Source organism: Blennius ocellaris (assembly GCF_963422515.1).
Source record: "Blennius ocellaris genome assembly, chromosome: 7".
Lineage (NCBI taxonomy): Eukaryota > Metazoa > Chordata > Actinopteri > Blenniiformes > Blenniidae > Blennius > Blennius ocellaris.
Genome location: NC_137656.1, coordinates 12638048 through 12657821, shown reverse-complemented (window position 1 = coordinate 12657821; position 19774 = coordinate 12638048). Strand labels below are relative to the sequence as shown.

General features: G+C 39.8%; 1 protein-coding gene across 1 annotated transcript in view; it reads left to right on the top strand.

The window, feature by feature from the left end:
- Positions 1–19774, top strand: part of grid2 (glutamate receptor, ionotropic, delta 2) — a gene marked incomplete at both ends in the record, with an annotated part of 484572 nt that overhangs the window by 459178 nt on the left and 5620 nt on the right. Inside the window, one exon of the mRNA XM_080499738.1 lies at positions 13950–14190. Within this exon, the coding sequence (XP_080355864.1) occupies positions 13950–14190 (241 nt within the window). The remainder of the gene's footprint in view (positions 1–13949; positions 14191–19774) is intronic.

The following is a 19774-nucleotide window of genomic DNA, read 5'->3' as shown; positions in this document are numbered from 1 at the left end:
GATGACAAACACATTGATTTGATGTCACGTGCCAATCAAATCTTCCTCTTTCTGCATTTATCTAAGCTCACTCGCTCTAAAGGCTGTCACTCCTCTCCCAGTCTATCTCTGTCACATGCAGCCCACACACTTTTTGTAAGTTCATTCCATTTTTATTAATCACAATAACGATGAGATGTATTGCCCTCTCTCTCGATCGCTGTCTTGCTGTCTCGGTGTGTTAATGATGGTTAATAGCTGTTTTACTTCTGTAGTGCTCTTTATTATAGTTCAGTTTGATCATTTGTTCCACTTCATCCACACGCTCTGGCTTAATGATGCTTAATTGAAATTTTTTGTCGACAAAGTGTAAGACATTGAACCCTCGGAGCGCTAATTGGAATAATTAAGCTTTGCAAACTTTGCCTGAGGGACCACAGACCCGTTGGCAAATAACCTACCGCCCAACTGCTTCGGGCGGTAGGTTTCCCACACTTCCAGTGTAGTGAGGCGTCATGATGTCTTTGTGATTCGCCCTGGTGCTTTGCAGTGGGATCGTGTTGAGATTTACCATTTTACATGTTTTTGGTGTGTTTCTTTCCCGTGGTGACCCATTCACTGTGTGTCTCCCTCCTTTCAAAGACTCAGCAGGACAACAGTACATATAGCGGTCAATTTTTATTAGGATTTCTTTGAGCTGAATAAAGTCAGAATGAAATAAGTTATGTGAAGCAAGAATTTTTCCTTAAACCAGAATTTTTGTTTCCTCCTGCTGTTTGGAGCATGGAACATGAGCTTTTCATGTGTCAAATTCTCCAATAAATAAAACAAAATAAAAAAAGATATAGTATTTTCCTCTCTATAAGCCAGAGTTGTTGTTTTTGGGGGGTTTTTTAGGCTTATGTATCAAATTCTACAAATACATACTCTCTAAGACCACTAAATGAAACTGTTCAATGACAGAATGCTGTTTCAATACCACCAAAAAATCCAAGCAAGCAAACTGTAACCAAAAAGAAAAAGCTACGCAGCAGGATTTAAACAGAAAATTATAAAATATCCAGCTGAAAATACAAACAGAGCAACAGAATGAGAGTTTAGAGTGGAAAAAATTGAGAGGTGGTGGCAAAAAGCGACAAAACTGTTCCTATGATGAAGAGAAGAAAGATAAAATCCTGGGATGAAATCGTGACGGCCAGAGCTCGAGGATTGAATTCACAAATGGTTCGTCCGTCGAACAGCAGATACCAATGAAAAGTGACCATCTGTCTTTTTTTCCAAGTAACTGCTGCTTCACAGAACATCCAACTGAAAATTGCATTAAGTGGCAGTACCGCAGCACTGTGAGTAGAAGTGCATGTGATGAGGAAATGCTCAGGAAACCAGAGAACGTCTCAACTTTTGTGAAATGCAATTGAGTCGAATATAATCGTCAAATTCTGTGTTGAAATTCAAAAAGCTCCCCTCATAATATTTAAGCTTTAATCATCCCTGTTGATTGTGGCCCAACACGGTTCTCAAATCCGTCATTCATGCCATGTCATGTAAGACAGATCTCATAGTGAAAAAAAATCAACATGTCTGACATTATCTGGATGAATGGAATAGCTCATCACTTTGTTCTTTGATCTGTCAGATTTATCTGGGATGGCTGAAACATGGCTGTTTTGGTTTGATATGCTTTAATCCAGCTTTAGAATTTCAGTATCTTTTCTCAGTAGCCAACCTGGTTGTACACACTGTGCAATAGACCAGTATGTTATCTCAGCCATGAAAATGAGAGCAGATAAAATACTCATCCTATTATGAAGACAGTCACTGGTGAGACTTTTGTGACGTCTTTTTTTTTTTTTTTTTTTTAACATAGCCTATCTGTTGCCAAAAGAACTCACACTCCAAAGCAAAGTATGCGTCACCAGCACAGGAGCAATATTTCATCTGTGTGAGATGACTTCAGTTGTCTGTGGTTGAATAAACAGACTTACCCAGACTTTGGGGTATTGATGTGCAGCAGTGGGTCAGGGTGCTTCACTCTCAGCTTCTCGCAGCCTTTCTCAAACGAAATCACAAGGAGAGAATAATCTGGTGCAGGTGCACTTCACTGACTGGGTCGATGGTGCTGAGTCTCTCTCTCTGTTCCTCACTAACACTGCGCCGCTTGTTTAAGCAATAAGTAGATTTTAGAAAAACAAACTAAAGGGGCACATCGCAGGTGACTTTATTGTTGCTCTTTTGCCTCTTCTGCTGTATTTTTACCAGCGCGGCTTATTTCTTGAGGCAATTTCCACATAGTAAAACATAATGTGTTGCACTGATTGTAATCTGATGGCTTATTGATTCCTTGGCACCGTTACAGGCGGGTCAAAATAAAAATCAGATTCAGCAGAGCTTTAGCCTGTAGCCGTTTAGCATCCAAGCATACTTCAGTGGCTTGTTTCCTGATATGGATGCATAAACTATGGTTCCAAGGTGAAGGTGAACCCGCCTGATATCTGAATCCCACACTCATAAGCCAAATGAGCTTTCACAGACTTTTTTTCTTTTTAATTTGATGTTCCACAAGTGGGTATTTTTAAAAATAACTTGTATCTTGCACTTTGACAAGACAAATGTATAAAGTTAATTAAAGATCAGTTCAATAGTTTAACAAAAAAAATGTACTGTATGTCACATCTCACAATGTTCCTTGCCAACTGCCTTTCACTGCACATGACAATAAGAAGTGTCCACCTCTCGGTATCCTGACCGTGACTGAATTATAATAAATACAAATATTTCAGAGGGGAAAATAGCAATAGAGTAAATAGTTTCAATGTGAACAGACTCATTTGCTTTCACTAAAACCTATTCTATTTTACCTGTACGTTTGCCATTTTGAGAGAAATTAGCACAGAATAAAAAAGTAACGTTGGGAAGGCGACGTTGACTAAAACTGCAAAAGGTTTATTTTATTTATTTATTTATTTTTAATTGTGCATGAATGCAAAACAGTTCTGCACAGTATAGAAAAATGCAGCAGTGTCATTACAAGTTTATAACACCGGATCTCTTTGTTTTGTAAATTGCATTGTATTTGGCAGGAAGTGTCAATCCTTAAAAAATGTACAGACTGAACCTGATACATGTGTTGAAAGATAAATGAATTGTCTTTACTCGCGATGCAACTATTCTATAGTTTAACTCGGGCTACAGTAAATGTGCTTTTGAAGACTTTCTTGAAAACAACAAATTGTATGAGCTTTTTTTCTCCATCACGTTTTCCTGTGTGAAGTGTGAACAGGAGTACGGGAGCTCGAGTTTGCTGATGTTGCCAGCTTTGCGTTAAGCTCGTAAGTGAGCTGTCAAGCCAGTGTTGTTCTCATTTAAGGAGCTGACAGTCAGCGGTCGTCTCAGTGCAGCAGACTCATTTTAGCATAACACCTCTGTCTCTCTCACCCTTTTTCTACTCCTTCACTGCTCATTTTATTTGACATTCTTCCCCTGTCCACTCGTCATATACGTTGTCTCTCCTCTTCCCTTCACTTTCCCAAGTTCCCCTTTGCCTGTTTTTGTTCCTCTTCTTTCTCACCTGTGCTCTTCCTCCTTCCATTGTATAATTTGGTTGTCAACCATCCATTCAGCGTGACCCCACTCCCTGGAGTTTTTGTGCGTCTCTCTCTCATTTTTTCACTCAAAGCTCCATCCTTTCTTATTCTCTAGATTGCTCGCATCGCCTCTCTCTTTGTCTGCACATTCCCATCCCGCCTCTCACTTTAGCACAACGTCTGCTTCTCACTGCCTACTTCCTAAAACTGTGTTGGCTCCAGAGGTGACAGGGGAAGTATATTCATATTTAACTGTTGTAGATGTATTTTGCTGTTCTTCAAATGGTAGTATGCTTGGAGATGACGTGCTGTGACTTGACACCGCTTACAGAGCTGGTCACGTCTAACCCTGTCTCTATAAATGTTTGGGGTTATATGTGATCATCCAAGGCATACTGCTCTGCATCTTAACTTTCGGCAGCTGCAGTAAAACCTGCTACTGGTGGAAACTTGGGGCTTGGGATATAACCTGTATTTATGAGCACCGTATGGATGGGAATGGAGAAGACTGCAGAATCAACACAATATATGGAGTTATAGCACATTTAAAGGGCAGTAAGTGAGATTTTTATCGTCTCATAGCAGAAAATAGCCCTAATATATCTAGAGAGGTTTGAAAGCACAATTGATCAATACCAGTGACTCAACAATCAGTTTTCTAGGTGCTGAGATAACAGCCTTTCAAAACTCACTTTGTCGCGTGTACTCTGTTTGGAACGGCACGACCATCCATTTGAGTTAGAAAGACATTCCCCACATCCCAGCAGTGGTGCAGCAACACAGTGTGACATCTCTGAACAGTCCATTTTCACTCCAATAAGGGTATTGTTTATATCATTACGAGCAGCTCATTAAAACAGATACAAATGGATGTTAAATTGTTAAATGGATTCTAAAAAGCCCCCTTTTTAGATAAAATGTTTTCCCATGAATTCGTTTTGACAAAATCAAACACAGCAAAACCATCAGCCTCGTGCTGAATGTATTACTGTTCACCAGATGTTCCCATTTATTAGGGCCTGAGCACTTAAAGTGCATACAACCCTATTGAAATGATTGTTTTACACATGGAACAAACACATTTCTGAGGACCTAAAGATTCTCAAAAGTGCATGAAAATTTTCAGACACATCACAACTGGCAATTTTGTTTTATTTTTCATTGGGTTTGTACATGTTTCTGGCAAAACGGCTCCATAGCGCCCCTTACATTCACCTACATTCAAGAAATTTCATAGGCATCTGCAACACGTGACATGGGAAGGACTTTTTGACAGCTTAGAAATACTCAGAAAAGCACCAAGATGGCACATGCATCACTATCAGCTCAACGACAAACAATCTGCGCCCGTCTGGGACAACGACTTTATCGCACCTCCTATAAAGATGTGTGTAATAGCCCCCGCAGGATGTTTCACCTACATCTACAAAATTTGGGTGATTAAAAGTTATCAAAGCACTCTGCATTATAAGGGCCTGGCAATGAATTATACTGTATTGAATTGTAATCATTCATGATCAAGGAGAAAGCATGCTTAATGAACCAGGGCTATTATTAGCTGGTGGACGATATTGACCATATCATCAACAGGCATGTCTGAACCTCGTCACTGTTTTTTTTTATATGACACACTATTTGTGATGCGCTTACAATATATCATCACACCAAATCTCAACAGATTCAAAGAACAACTTTTTTAAGATGGTGGGATGTTAGTAAAATCTATTGCATAAGTCAAAAGGCATGGCCATGGCAGCCTCTTGCATTTTGATGCCTTTCTGATAAACAAACTAACTTACAGCTTAACTACCTAACCTGTACTTGCTAAAATCTGCCTCGCTCTGGAAATGTTGATTTTATAGTCCAGCCCAGATGACTTCTGTAGAGCAAAAGTCATGGCATACATATGTCCTTGGAAGTGAGAGGTGCATTCAATGCTGGTGCAGCTGGTTGCATTTCTACTTCCAAAATCACCTTTAAACAAGTACTGAGCCTTATTTTTCTCTCTCTCTCTCTCTCTCTCTCTCTCTCTCTCTCTCTCTCTCTCTCTCTCTCTCTCTCTCTCTCTCTCTCTCTCTCTCTCTCTCTCCCTCTCCCTCTCTCTCTCTCTCTCTCTCTCTCTCTCTCTCTCTCTCTCTCTCTCTCTCTACCTCAAGTCAATATATTCTTCACACCCAACTAAGGTTATCTAACAGCAAACCATCTCCCCACTTTGGAAAATGCTCCAGTATTTTTCTACCGGGATCCTATTTCACCATCGTTTTGGGTCTAAGGGACTAATGGGGGCAACAATTTTTGAAAATGGTCAAGTATTGAGCGTGTCAGCCGGTAGCTATGAAACAGGCAGCAATGTGATCCTTGACAATTGCACCCCATCAGTGTATGTCCACCTAAAGTGCTTGTTTTTTTGGGTGAGGGTTTTTGCCAGTGAAAGGCTCCAGTTCCCTTTTTTATTTTCTGACAACATTACAGAAAGGGTGCTCTCAGCAAAAGTAGAAGTCTTGTTTCAAAATCTCACAACTGTTGTGGATTTTTGTAGTAGGACAAATATTGAAGCATTGTTTTTCGAGAAACAGCCAGAGACACTGGAGGTCAGATTTGTTGAGATGTTTACTGAAGAAAATGTGGCATAAAAGAGATGCCTCATCAATCTGTTGTGGCTACGTCGTCGGATTGACATGTTTCATTGTATATTTAGAAAGTGAACCAAAGTCTGTCAATGCTCATCTTTGTAGTAGTAGTATGGTGTGCCTTTCTTCTGTGCAAGCAAAAAACAGAAGCACGGCATTGTTAGTCAAAGAGGAGAGTACTGATAATATGTTAACAGATGTTAAGTTGCTTGCAGGGCTCTATCAGGACAGCTGAATAATAATACAAAGGATAAGAAAATCCTTTAATAAACATGAAAGTGTTGGTGCAATGTCAGGGAGACTTTGTTTTTTTTTGTGTGCCATATGGGAAGCATGTATTTTTGTTTTCGGGGTGGCAGTGCTTCAGTTGAGCCGAAAGGCCATTGCCATTTTTTTGTTTATATGATGCATGTAAACACGTTGCTCAAATGGAACAAATATGGAAATAAGGTTAATTTACCATCAAAAGGATGATAGGAGTTTTGAGATTCATTCTCATGTCAACATACAAAACCATCATTATGGCTTTACAGAAACAAATCGAGTTGATAAAATATACCGTACATATATTTATTTCTGTTTCAAAATGGACATTTTCTTCTATCTATTAAATCTGTAGCCACTCTGCATATTTTCAGCTATAACTGCAACTTTCATCCTTAATCTTCCTCTTTTTTTTTTCATATTTGATGTTGCTACAATTTGTTTGCATTGGAAATGTTTGCTTTTCTCAAAGCATTATGGTAAACATTTATCTTTTACACCATATGTAATTAATCTACTCTACTACTGCTCCTCTGTCCCTTATCTGAATTGCTGCTGGGTTTTTTTCCCCTTTTTTTTTCTTGTTTAATAATATGTGATCATCCTACCATCAAGGCTGCTGCCATTGAGTTGCCATGACAACCTCTATTCCACAGTGAAACGGCCACTGCGGAGAAAACGGGGAGGCATGAGCACAGAGGCACACACACACACACACACACACACACACACACACACACACACACACACACACACACACACACACACACACACACACACACACACCACACACTGATGCGGAACTGTTGCCCCTCATCACATGGGAAACCCTTGCTCATTTGCATTGACAGCCAGTGGGAGTGTTAAAGTCATTATAGATCTCTCTAGTCAAAGTCAACGATCTTAAAGCAAGGTGATAACTCATTACACACATGGTGTTAATGCACACTTATAGCACACCGGCTGTTTCATACACCCTCGCTGAGACACGGAAAGATGCACACATGAATGCATGTGTATCGATTGGATACTCAGGCACGCACGAGGCTGCCTTTCTGCAAAAAACAGTGGAACGCACACGTCACTTTCTTTCCATAATTACATTTTACCTCCCGCACACACTAAACTCTCATCATGCGTGCAGCTGACATTGACATTGAAAACCATCACACCTAGCCCATCGTATATTTTACTTGACAATGATGCATTTAATTAGATGCCAACATGTAGTTGACATTAATATAGCAACCCTGCCATTATATACTGCAAGACATGACGCTAATACCGGCACCGAAGTGATGTATGGTCGATGCTATTCTCAGTGATTAAAGTGATCTATTTCCTGATACCTCAGGCAGCAATGTACTGAGTGATAAATCCTTCAGGAAAAAAAAAACACGCCTTGAAAGAAGGAGGGCTAAAACTAAGAAACACATGTAGCTTCTTCACACTTCTTAACTTTGTACATATTAAGACGAAGAGGGGGGAAAAGTTTTGCATGGTCGTGCAGGGGAGAGGCTCTGAAAGTAAGGTGGCTGTCACATTCCTTCTCCTGTGCTTCAGCTTTGTCAAACTCAACCTGAAGTGAATGTGTCATCAGGAGACAAAGCCTTGACATATCCATGTGGACACTTTTTAATTAGCTACTTGTAGCTCTCAGTACATCAGCACAGTATTTGTGAGTTTGAGATTCTAAAGGCCTTTACAGCTCATGGATGTGCTCACGTTTCTGTTCCGTGATAGTGTGTTTTTTCTCACGCGTGTCTCCCTCAAAGTTATGATTTTTTTTTGTTTGTTTTGTGTTGTTGTTGGTGGTGGTGGGGGGGGGGGGGGTTGTTTTTGTTTTGTTTGGGTTTTTTTTGTTTTTTTTAAGAAAAGATGTGTTTGTCAGTTGAGACTGTGACAACCAAATTAGGGAGGTAGACAGACGGTGTGTACTGCAGGAATCCTTTGACTCAACCCATGTTTTTGTCAGCCAGCTCACAGTGGCCTTTCATCCTGCCTGACAGCCATGGCATGGAGATACATGGAAAGCAGTGGTAACTTCTACTGTCTGCTTAATAATGAACATTGCTTTGTTCACTTTCCATAATCACAATGCTAAGTATTCCTTCGTTATGACAGAATTCTCAAGTATCACAATGGGAGCAAAAGAAGTTCCTCCAAGCAAACAACAAATAATATTTACATGATTTGTAAGTGACATGACCAGGACCTGACATATTGCGTGAACAAGAGATATACAAACTCATATCCCATTTATGTACTAACAAGTTGAATTGGTGACACATTTAAAAGAGCCCTGCGGAAAGGCATGCAAACTTCCTTTTCTTCATATTCAGTTTGCTCCATCTGGACTGGCTAATCTGATGACATGAAAAAAGACATGGCAGCAAGCGCCAGATAATATTTTCAACACCGTCATAATATCTCTCCTCTCAAGTATTCAAAGACTGCCGAGTCAAATCTTTTTGTCTGCCTATCCTTGGGCAGGATGAAAGCAGATTAAACTTCATTGAGATAAATGTAAGCTCAGTGAAAAAGTAGCCAGTATATATGTTTGAGTGCATGTCAGTATTACAGTTTGATTCAAGGCCCTATCGGGGAAGCAGCCTTTGCACAAGTCTGATAGACCAATTAGTGCAGAATGATGGATGATGAGCTCCACGGGCAGACAGGGTCATAATTGAGGGGCCGGAGTAGACACTCTGTCCTGAATCGCAAAACTGTTTTGTTCTATCCTCACTCAGAGACCCATGGGAGACATGCAGCTTAGTCACATAGTCCCAACCTAATTCCTCTGAAATTTCCAGACGCCTTCTCTTGCAATTTCTGTTTTTGTTTTGATCTATTCAATCTTTGATCAAGCTGAGTGGGGAGGCATTTTACTGTTTTCTGTTGCATTTGGCGTCCTTTTGATAGGGAAAGGTTGAAGCTGATTGAGTCTCTGCATAGATTTTTATCATCATATCAGAAAATGAACACAACCAGTGGCTTCAACACACAACAGCATCATTTTTTAAATCACACCAGCATTTATAAGGAGGTAACAGTGCGGTTTCTCTCCTCAAAGAAAGAAATGTTAATTACCCTTTCCTCTCCTAATAATGTTATTTTCTTTGAAATGTCAAAAGTATAAACCTTTTGCAGTATTTTGTCACAAAGACAGCTGCGGTGCATGTGTTCACAAATGTGAAAGTAAATGCCACTGCCTATTACCACTTGGAAAGTGCCACACGAAATCTGTGTGACATTGCTTTTGTGACAAACAAGAACAGTCAACTCACGAGTGGCGATAACAGACAGCAACTTCAAACACAAAGCATGTCTCGCTGTTTGATAGACATGAGAAGACAAGGGCTATGGCAAGAAATCTTTAGAAGATGGTTAAATTCCAGAAATATTTTCACAAAAACATTGCCTGTCCTTTTTTTGATAGGTGGGATTGCTCTTATTCTATCTCATTAGACTGTGTGTAATCTGTCTTCCTCTGAAGCCGTCTGTCAGAGTTCAGCCTTGTTTGTGTGTGGCTGTGTGTGAAGCATCTGTTGTTAGAGTGGCAGATAAAAAGGTCAGTACAGTATGAAAGCCCCAATGCTTTTTGAGGGGTGGATAGAACGTTTTTTTTTTTTTTGTTGCTTTCACAAACATTGATATAATTTGCTGATGCTTTCATTAATGACAACGAATCTGTAAATGTGCTGTTTGGATGTTTCTGGTTACCTGAAGGTTGTTGTTGTGTCGCTGGTATAGTCAGTTGAGACTTTTAGAAATCATGATATTTACTTGATATTTTTTCTTCTTGTTACAGTGGGATAAAGTAGATGCTAGTGTGAATCATAACAGCATCGTTTTGAACACAAGGGTGTACTGAATCTGGACAAACCGTGTTTCAAGATATCTATCCCATCCAGTTCAAGATCACCAAGTTGTGGACCATATCCCAGCAAATAATAGGCAAAGGCACCCTGGTCAGAGAGACAAACTATCAAACATTTGGAGTCATTAATCAGCCTCAACACCAGAAACATCTTAATATTTTTGAGGTGACAGAACAACTCTGGGAAGCGAGTAAGTGCAAGTTTGCTCGATGCTCAAGGTCAAAACAAATGAAATCTATTTTTGTTTGATACACAACACATAGCTCCAACAATAACTCAGATACAAGTGTATGACCTTTTTTTTCCACAGAAACAGATATCACATTAACATGCTTGAAAAATAATAACTCTAATACGAATGATTAATAGGCCTTGTTGTAGCAGGTTCAACAGCGACAATCACTGCTGAATCACTGAATATGAATTCATAACCAAATAACAAGGTTAAATTAGTGGCTAAATGTTAAAGCTGTATGCAGATTATGGAGCCGTAACAGCTGTGGATAAAAATATAAAAATTCTGTTGTATTAAACTATGACTTTTTTTCAGCTTTGAAAAATTTGTCATGAAAAACCAAATATATGTCAGATCTTTAAAATGAAAAATGAATCAAAGGAAACTGTAATAAATATTACAGAAGTAATTGCCCCTGGGTAAACAACCACCAAGCTACTGAAGTTGCAAACATGTAACAAGCTGCTTTGATATCTGGTTGCAGTTTGATGGACACACTTCGGCCTCCTTTCTGATAAATCAAAATATCACTTAAATCCAATTTTCAATCAAAGTTCCTCCCAGAAGCACAGAGCCAAAAACAAGAGAAATTCTAAAGTAGATAAGAATCGATGTGATTGAAATCTAGCAGTGTGGAAAGGTTCACAAATCTCATTTTAATGGAGGAGTACTTTACAGGTCATATAGTGAGACACTGAGACTGAAGAAGGCCTGTAACCTGCCCACAAATGGCCAACTTCCCCGAGAGCAGTGATGTGTGCCATGCAATTTCACAAAAGATCTGAGGAAACCGTCCAATGTGATGAATTTGGTAGATGTCTTAATTTTTGATAATGACTCCACCGTCTAGAAGACACTGAGCAAATATGAGGCCTGCAGGAGAGTGGGAAAATACTATTTTTCAGCCAGAAAAAGCTTGAAAGCTCCTATGAATTGTCTCAAAACTCAATTTGATGACCCTTTGCAATCAGTGAAAATGTTTCAAGAGAATATATATTGATAGTTGATGGATGAAGTGATCGTCCAACTGTGTGGAAATCAAGATCATAATGGTGAGATATGTTAAATTCTGGTCTCCATCAGAAAATCAACTACATTATCAATCTATCAGTTGAGGCGACAATATTATCGAATATCCATCCGGACAAAGCTAACCTTTCAAAGAAGAACGTTCAGGAGAAAAAAGGCCTAATGTTAAGCCTTGAAACCTAAAGAGATGCTTTAGTAAAAGTGATGCCGATAACATGTTAATCAGTAACGTGTTACTCTCATATGACCACTTTTTTCAGTAACGAGTGACCTAACGCGTTATAATTTCCAAACCAGTAATCAGACAAACTGTACATGTAACAATTGTCACATGGCTTTTCTGTATGTATCTTTGTTTCCTCTGACAGCTCTTGTTCGGTCAAGACATGAAATAATCACGGGCAGTGTTCAACAAACCAATCAAAGGCCGGTCAATTTGCAGTTCAGCAGCATGAACCAGGGAAAGTGTTTTTGGGCTGTTGCTCTTTCAGCAGTCGGCACTGGAACCCAGAGGGTGCGCAGAGTGGTTAAGCAGGAAACAGTTTCAGAGGCAAAGGTACAGTGTTATACATCGTCACAGCCTAATAGTAAGTTAACAGCACGTTTGAGAGGGAAAAAGGCCCCCTGCACTGTTTAATGAAGGATCATATGCTGGATCAATTCATTATGTGATCATGGGTTTCCACACAGTCACTTCTTCATGACTGTAGAGGAATAAGGAGAGCATAGTGTGGCCATTGCTGCATCTGTTATCAGTGCAGATCAACTTGATTTCATTTGTTTAGAGTCAGTCTTGTCTATCGCTAGGATGAAAGTGAATGTGTACTGATATGAGCATGATATGGACGTGATCGTTTGCCAGATTTGTCAGTTTGTCCAGATTAGTTCTTTCTCATCTATCTTGTTTTTATTTTCTCTTTACAATCATGACTCCTATTTATTCAGTTCCACCACTCAGGTTCTGGTAAAAGTATATATATAATAAGATGTACTGAGTCAGTTGGCATTATCGAAATGATTCATGTTTTTTTTTAGTTATTGTTGAGGAAATTGATCAAATGCAGGGTTCATTTGCATTTTTTTGATAGATTTGTGTTCATGTTGTGAGTTCCTTCTGAGAAAAACATAGAAAGATGAAGGATGAGCACATCATTCATGTTGTCATTGAAACTGTGCGAACGTTCGCCCCCAAGAAGTTCTTCGGATAATTGCAAACATCTGTCTTGATCACACATGCTCGAATACTGGCGAAGTTTACTTGGGGATGCTTTCTGTCAAGTTCATGATTTTGTGCCTTAAGTCTGATGGCTTGATCTACCTTGCTGATGTCTGTCAGTGTAATGGCTTACTTTATCTATGTTGTATTTGCTTTGGTGTTTGTGTATGCAGGTTCTTTGAGCGAAGTTTATGTGTATTTTCTCTGTGCCATTTTTGTCTCTGTCTCTCTTTCCCCTTTCATATTCTCCCCTGTACTCCATGCCAGAACGCCTGTTAAATATGCACACGTGTGTGTGTGTGTGTGTGTGTGTGTGTGTGTGTGTGTGTGTGTGTGTGTGTGTGTGTGTGTGTGTGTGTGTGTGTGTGTGTGTGTGTGTGTGTGTGTGTGTGTGTGTGTGTGTGTGTGTGTGTGTGTGTGTGTGTGTGTGTGTGTGTGTGTGTGTGTGTGTGTGTGTGTGTGGCTCTCCTCCAAACTAAAACGAACGACCCAGTTAAATAATAAGCTGAAGGCTAACAGAGGGACCCCATCAACCTCTGAGCTGTATCCTCTCTGAAGCCATCAATCGTGGGACTAAAGCTAGGCTGCATAATGACATTGTGGCAGTGCACTTGCGCGGTGCTGCAAAACATATTAATGTTAGCCATAATGAGTTTGACAGCCCAATATGGTTGTCAGGGATCAGGAGGGATTTTTATCGAGCAAACACTGCCCTCAAATGGAGGAGAAGAGACATAGCAGCTGCAGTAACAGCTGCAGTGTTGTCAGGTTGTGTGCAATTGACTCATGCAAATATTTCATTTTCTATGATTATGTTTGAATGGGTAAGAATTGTTTGCACTCTGTAATCATTTAAAAAAAAAAAAAGCACTCAGACACCATAAATTACTTAATTGCTCTTACTCTGAATGTTGCTCCAGGCTTGGTGCTTATGCAGCCATGCAAGTTTGCTTTTTTTTTTTTTAATCATGAGCTTATTTCTGATTGCATTGACATATTCCAGATTCAAACAGCAAAGGTTTTGCAAATTTCTTATTTTCAAATAACAGTCTTTACCTGATTTGTATGATATTATTCTGTCGTTTGTGTTGGTATGTGATTGCATGTGTGTTTGCTTTGCCTGTTTCCTAGAATCTTGGAACTCCAGCAGAATGGTGACATGGACATACTCAAGCTCAAGTGGTGGCCCAAGGACAGCCCCTGTGACCTGTACAGCTCAGTGCAGACAAGACAGCATGGCAATGCCCTCGATATCCACAGCTTCGCGGGTGTCTTCTGTGTCTTAGCTGCTGGTGTGGTGCTCTCCTGCCTCATTGCCATGGTGGAAAGCTGGTGGTCACGAAGGAAGGGATCCAGGGTCCCCTCCAAGGAGGTAGGGAGATGGATGGGTGGCTGAAAATAAAAGCAATGAGTACAGAGTCCAGTACCAGTCCTTCAATAGATACTCACTCTTTTTTATGTGATGACAGAGAAGGAAAATGTTTAATGGGGAAAGCAAGGGGAGAATTGAAGGATCAAGGTAAGAAAAACTGCAGTAAAGTCAGAGAGAATTGATATTGATGGCTTGGATGATGGGTTTAGGTACATGTCTAGCTGAGTCAAGGGGAAAACAGTGTAACACAAAGTCCAGACTTTGTGGTTACTATTTCCACAAAGTCAGGACACAGAAGTAATAGACACATGAACCAAAACTTTTTGTGCTGGAGGCGGCATGAAACTGAAAACATATTGAACTGTCGAAACCTCTGCCAACTGTGTCTTTATCATATTTGCACACAAAAAACATCAGCAATACACTCCTCATAGTACACACACTGGAGCTATATTTGTTGCTGGACTTTTGCACTTTTAGTCAAAAAGTATCCTTGAGTTTTTTTATGAGCTTTTGAATAATATTAAGTTCACTGATTGCTTTGAAAGACTTGTGTGTGTGTATGTACACACATATATATATATATATAGTAAAAGCCCACACTTATATCGAGAGAAAGAAAGGTTGGATAGGCCTTTGATGTTTTCAGAAGAACAGAGAACCTTGAATTAATTTCACCTTGATCTACGAACACAATCCTAGGGTAATAATAGGACCGTCAACTTTATAAAGCATCCTGTCATGTTATTAATTCTAATTGTGAGAGTAATGAAAGTTACCATCAAATTATCAAAATGATTAACCAAAGTGATTTTCTCTGCCAAAAGCAAATTGAATGTGCAGGTAAACTGAATTAAGCAGACACTTTAACTCAGCTTAATTGAAGGGAGCATGAATTTTTGCAATCGTGATGGTCTTTCTTAATCCTCATCATGTTATCAAGTCTTGGTTTCGCCACATAAGATGCATTGCATATTATCTCATAATTAATGGTCTGAGTTGATGTATCCCCAGTGCATATCACACACACACGCATACACATGCACACACACGCATGCACGCACGCTCGTGCGCGCTCACACATGCACACGCACGCGCACACACACACACATACAAACACACTGGTACACATTTGCATGCTGTGAATGGGTTAGAGATGCACTATGTACTATGACTGAATTGCATGTTTGCTTTGTATAGATCTTCATATGCACTGACAATACAACATCATAGCCCAGCTCTTTGATTCTTGAACCCATAAATCATTCAATATCCTCTTAGTACTGATGTCTTGGAAAATCAACATTTTTGGGGGGATGTTTTGTAAATTATTTTTCGACGGTTGTGATTAATTTAAAGTTTTGCAAATATGTCTGTGTCAACAGGGTAATCAGCCACTTATTTTTTTTTTCTGCAGAGTTAATATTTTTTAGAAAAGAGGACACTGTCAGCATTAAAAGCAGAATACAAAAACAGCCCGAGGTCCTGTTGGAATGCTGCAGACCAAGGCACAAGCACTGACTCACCGTATTAAACCTGGATATTTATACCGACACTCTCTCGAAAACAGTGGCAACACTCCACCTTATAAATTAGCAGCAGCACCCTGTGAAATACCCAATCAGGGGTATGTGCGGTTGATCACCTCAGCAGGGATATCATTTAAAGCAATCAAAATGACTCTGGCAATATCTTCCTCATGCAGGATCCCTGCAGCCTGTTGTTATGTGTTGGCTTTGTTTGCACCACCATATTATAGTCAAAGAGAAATTCAATTGACACTATTTGCTTGGTTTTCTATCAGTGTGTTGTATTTACACAAGATATGATTCCCCCCCCCCCCCCCCAATGCTAACCATGGTTTACTTATCGGAGGACAAGAATTTTGACTACATAATTCCCATGCCAACTACTCTTTTTACCAAAACTTAGAGTGAAATATGCTCATGTAATTTATTTTAATCACTACTGTTGAACTGCAGTATTTCATATGCAAAACGTGTTACTGATGAGCTCAGGAAACACAATTATGTGCAAAATAATGTTTTCACTTTTCATTTGGAGTTAATTATTTATGTGTTGATAACAAATTACACTGAGGCACGAAGCAACAGATTAATTTTTTTGCTAAAAAGAATGAAATGCTAATTTACCACAGTCTCAAACAATTGCTTTTTCCATGTTTGAAGAGGCAATTTGAGACAGACAGGTTAAGGTTAAAGTGTGGATATTGACCAAAGACAGTCATTGGAAAATAGATTCATCACTGAACATTTTGTTCTTGTCGAAAACCAACATACTTCAAATCCATAGGATGTTTAAGTGTTTCGAATGCTGTAAGATGTGGTCAAAGGGGAACAATGTTGCCCAGTTCATACGGTTTGTCTTATTTGAACGTATCTCCATGAGTCCCAGAAAATAAGTGATAAAAAGCCTGTCTCATTTACCTAATCCTTGGCATCATATTAATTTGAAGTTCTGGAGAGAATAAATTAGAAAATTTGACCAAAAGAAGGGGAGTGAAAATTCTGATGATGTGCCCAAGATGATGTGATGACAGATTGTGTTACTCGATGATCAAAAATCAACTGCAGCAGTCATCGGGAACATAATCCAGAAATAAACTTCGGCATGGCATTTCTGGAGATCATGAGTTTCAAATTATCTAATGAACTGACACTGTTACTACAATACTACAGCTGGTATATGCACACTACTGTGTCGACATTGACTTTATTTTGGCAATGAGAGCATACATTTTAAAAGCAAGACCTCCAATTAACTGCTATTCCTTGCAGGTTTGTAACATGAATAATGTGTCTCATCAGCTGTGATCACTGCAGTGCACACAGACCCTCAGTTTAACAAAATACTTCAAAGTTTCACAAAGCTTTGTTTCCTACAGTCTGACATACCACCAGCACCAGCCTGTTTATCACACACCCTTTAGGCTTTTCGCTCATTGTTCTATTGAGTTGTTTAATTTCATTTGCACCCCATGTTGGCTCGTTTCATTTTTAGAAACTGAATCAGTTTAGGTTTTGCTCGGAAGAGATGAGTATGGCATGGTGAATGCACAAACAGGTGCTTTTTAGGGTCATGGGAGGATTCCTCTCATGTCAGTCAATTTGCCAAGTGCACGTTCACCTTGCGTCATGAATCTTGTGCCATTAAACTGACTACAAGCTTCAGTGAGAGTAGAGCAACATTTACAAGTTGACTGCAGTCCAATCTGCTTAAGCATTATTTAGTTTCTTTGATACGTAGACTGGTAGTTCTCCTTTCTACCCTCCAATTACATTTATAAATCAAATGAAACGTATTCAATATTTACCCCACATGCTCACACTTATCATGTGAACTACAACAGATATAACTGGAATATAGATTGTAAACCTCTTGGCCTCTAAGTGTTATCTTTTGGGGGGTCAGGGAAGGGCATGCTTTCTCAAGACTTGTTGGCTGGTAATACAATAATATATTGTGATTCATTGGCTCTCGATTATATGCTCTAATGCATGCAACGTAAGCATCTATAGGGCTCCTTATTTATCGTCAAGCAGCTTCTTTTTCAGTGCACGCGACACACACCAGATACCCCCTACCTTCAACACCCTGCTCCGTTACCAGCTTTAATCTGTCATTCAGACCAGTAGTCATGTCAACCACTGAGCAGCCACAATGACACCAAACCTCGAGTTGAACTCAAAGTCATCTTAAGCACAGTGTGGTTCAGCTGCAACACAAACAAACACACCCACCCCCTGCCATCCTCATTAGCCACTGAGGGCAGCCAGTGGAATCAACCCCAGGCTGAGCACAGGAGTGGAGTTACACCGGTGAATAGGAGGAACAGCGGGGATTTAAATGGTAGTAGTCTTTGATTCTCTTTGTAGACCTGAGCAATCACTTGTATTGATTTGGAAGTCACAAATGATTGTTTTTCAGTTAATTTACATTTAGTAAATCAACATTTGATATGTTGAGACACGCAACTAATTTAATGAGTGAATTGTGGCCAGGGACTCATAGGAATGAATCGCAGAGGTCTGCCATGTCAGTCTTTTTTTTTTTGGATGCTTTGATGACTGACAGTTAATCTGAATATAAATCAAACCCAAGCATTTCTGCTGCAGTAGTGGGTACCAAACAAATGATATCTAATGTGAATCCACAGTTATCAGAATAGCTGTGCCAGTGCTTCCATGGTGAAAATGTAGTTGGCTCAGTCAGCCATGATTGGTTTTGATGGTTGACCCCTGACATGTATCCTTCACCCTGCTGTTGGTGTAGCTCAAGGTTTGCTAAGTGCAACCACTGAACCTTAAGGAGCCAGTCCGCTTCAAACAAAGTGCTCGTCTGATCATCCAACAGCAGCTGTGAGTCTTCACACCAACACCTTTCCCACATCAGAACTGGAGAGATCGGGGGTTGCAGTGGAGAGTGCAACTTTCTAAAACTTTCCCCTTAACTTCCTTTCTCATAACAAGGCAACTTCACATAGTCATTGGACAGGTGTGTCAAGGTGAGAAGCAGACAGGATGTGGACTCTCCACTGTCCCCTGCACCATCACAAAGTGTTGAAACAACATAAAAAGCTTTAAGAGGACACTGTCAAGTGTGCAACATACGCGAATATAAGCTCATCATAGTTTCTTATTAACATTTCCATCACCTTCTAGTGTGAGAAGTCTTCTTAAATAACATTTGGAGCCTGAAAATTTACTTTTACATGTTATATTCAATTGAAAATTGTCAGCCTGATCAGCTTTTATGATGGGGCTCACACACTGCTTTCTTACTTCTCATTAAAATACCCCTGCCATAATACATGTAAGAAGAGTGGGCATGCTCTGATCTGAAATCTGATCTGAAATCACCAGAATGTTTTCAATGAGCAACCAGCTGCAAAGATGGTCTCTGAGAAGAGAACAAGAGAGAGAGTCAAGCTGGGAGCACTGCTGCATGTCCCAACTCAGTGGAGGAGAGAATACAAGTTTAAGTCAACTTCAAAGCAACTAATTAGATAAATTGCATATGTTTCAATTTATCAACTGGGGAAATCTCTGCCCGTGCATGCACTTTGGCCTTAGTCATGGCCAATGGAGTAAATCCAGTGTGTTTCAAGACATCCGACTTCCTAACTTTGAATTAATAATGTGAAGCAAACCATAAAGCTTATAATTAACTCCACCTGACGCTTCCCCTCTAATGTCAGGTTAAATGAGGAACTCGTTGGCCTTCATCTTACTGTCACAGTGAACTTTAAAACTGAGACCATCACACAGGGCCAAGATCATGTGGATTATGTGCATTTTTCCAAGTTTCACATAAAGTGAGTAAGCAACGTGTGGTGACCTGATCTTTACGTGTGGGCCCAGAAAACGTGGCTTAATCCAATGCATTGGAACCACGAAGATGCATTGGAAGTACATAATTGGCATTAGAACAGGTTCTAGTCTTGCTTCAGCACAGGGAGTTACTCTGCCCAGGAAGGCGTAGTGTGATTTTTTTTCTTTCAGAAAGAGCATATATGTAAAACAGAACTGGTGCACTGGTAAACTGATTTTGCCGTTGGGATTAT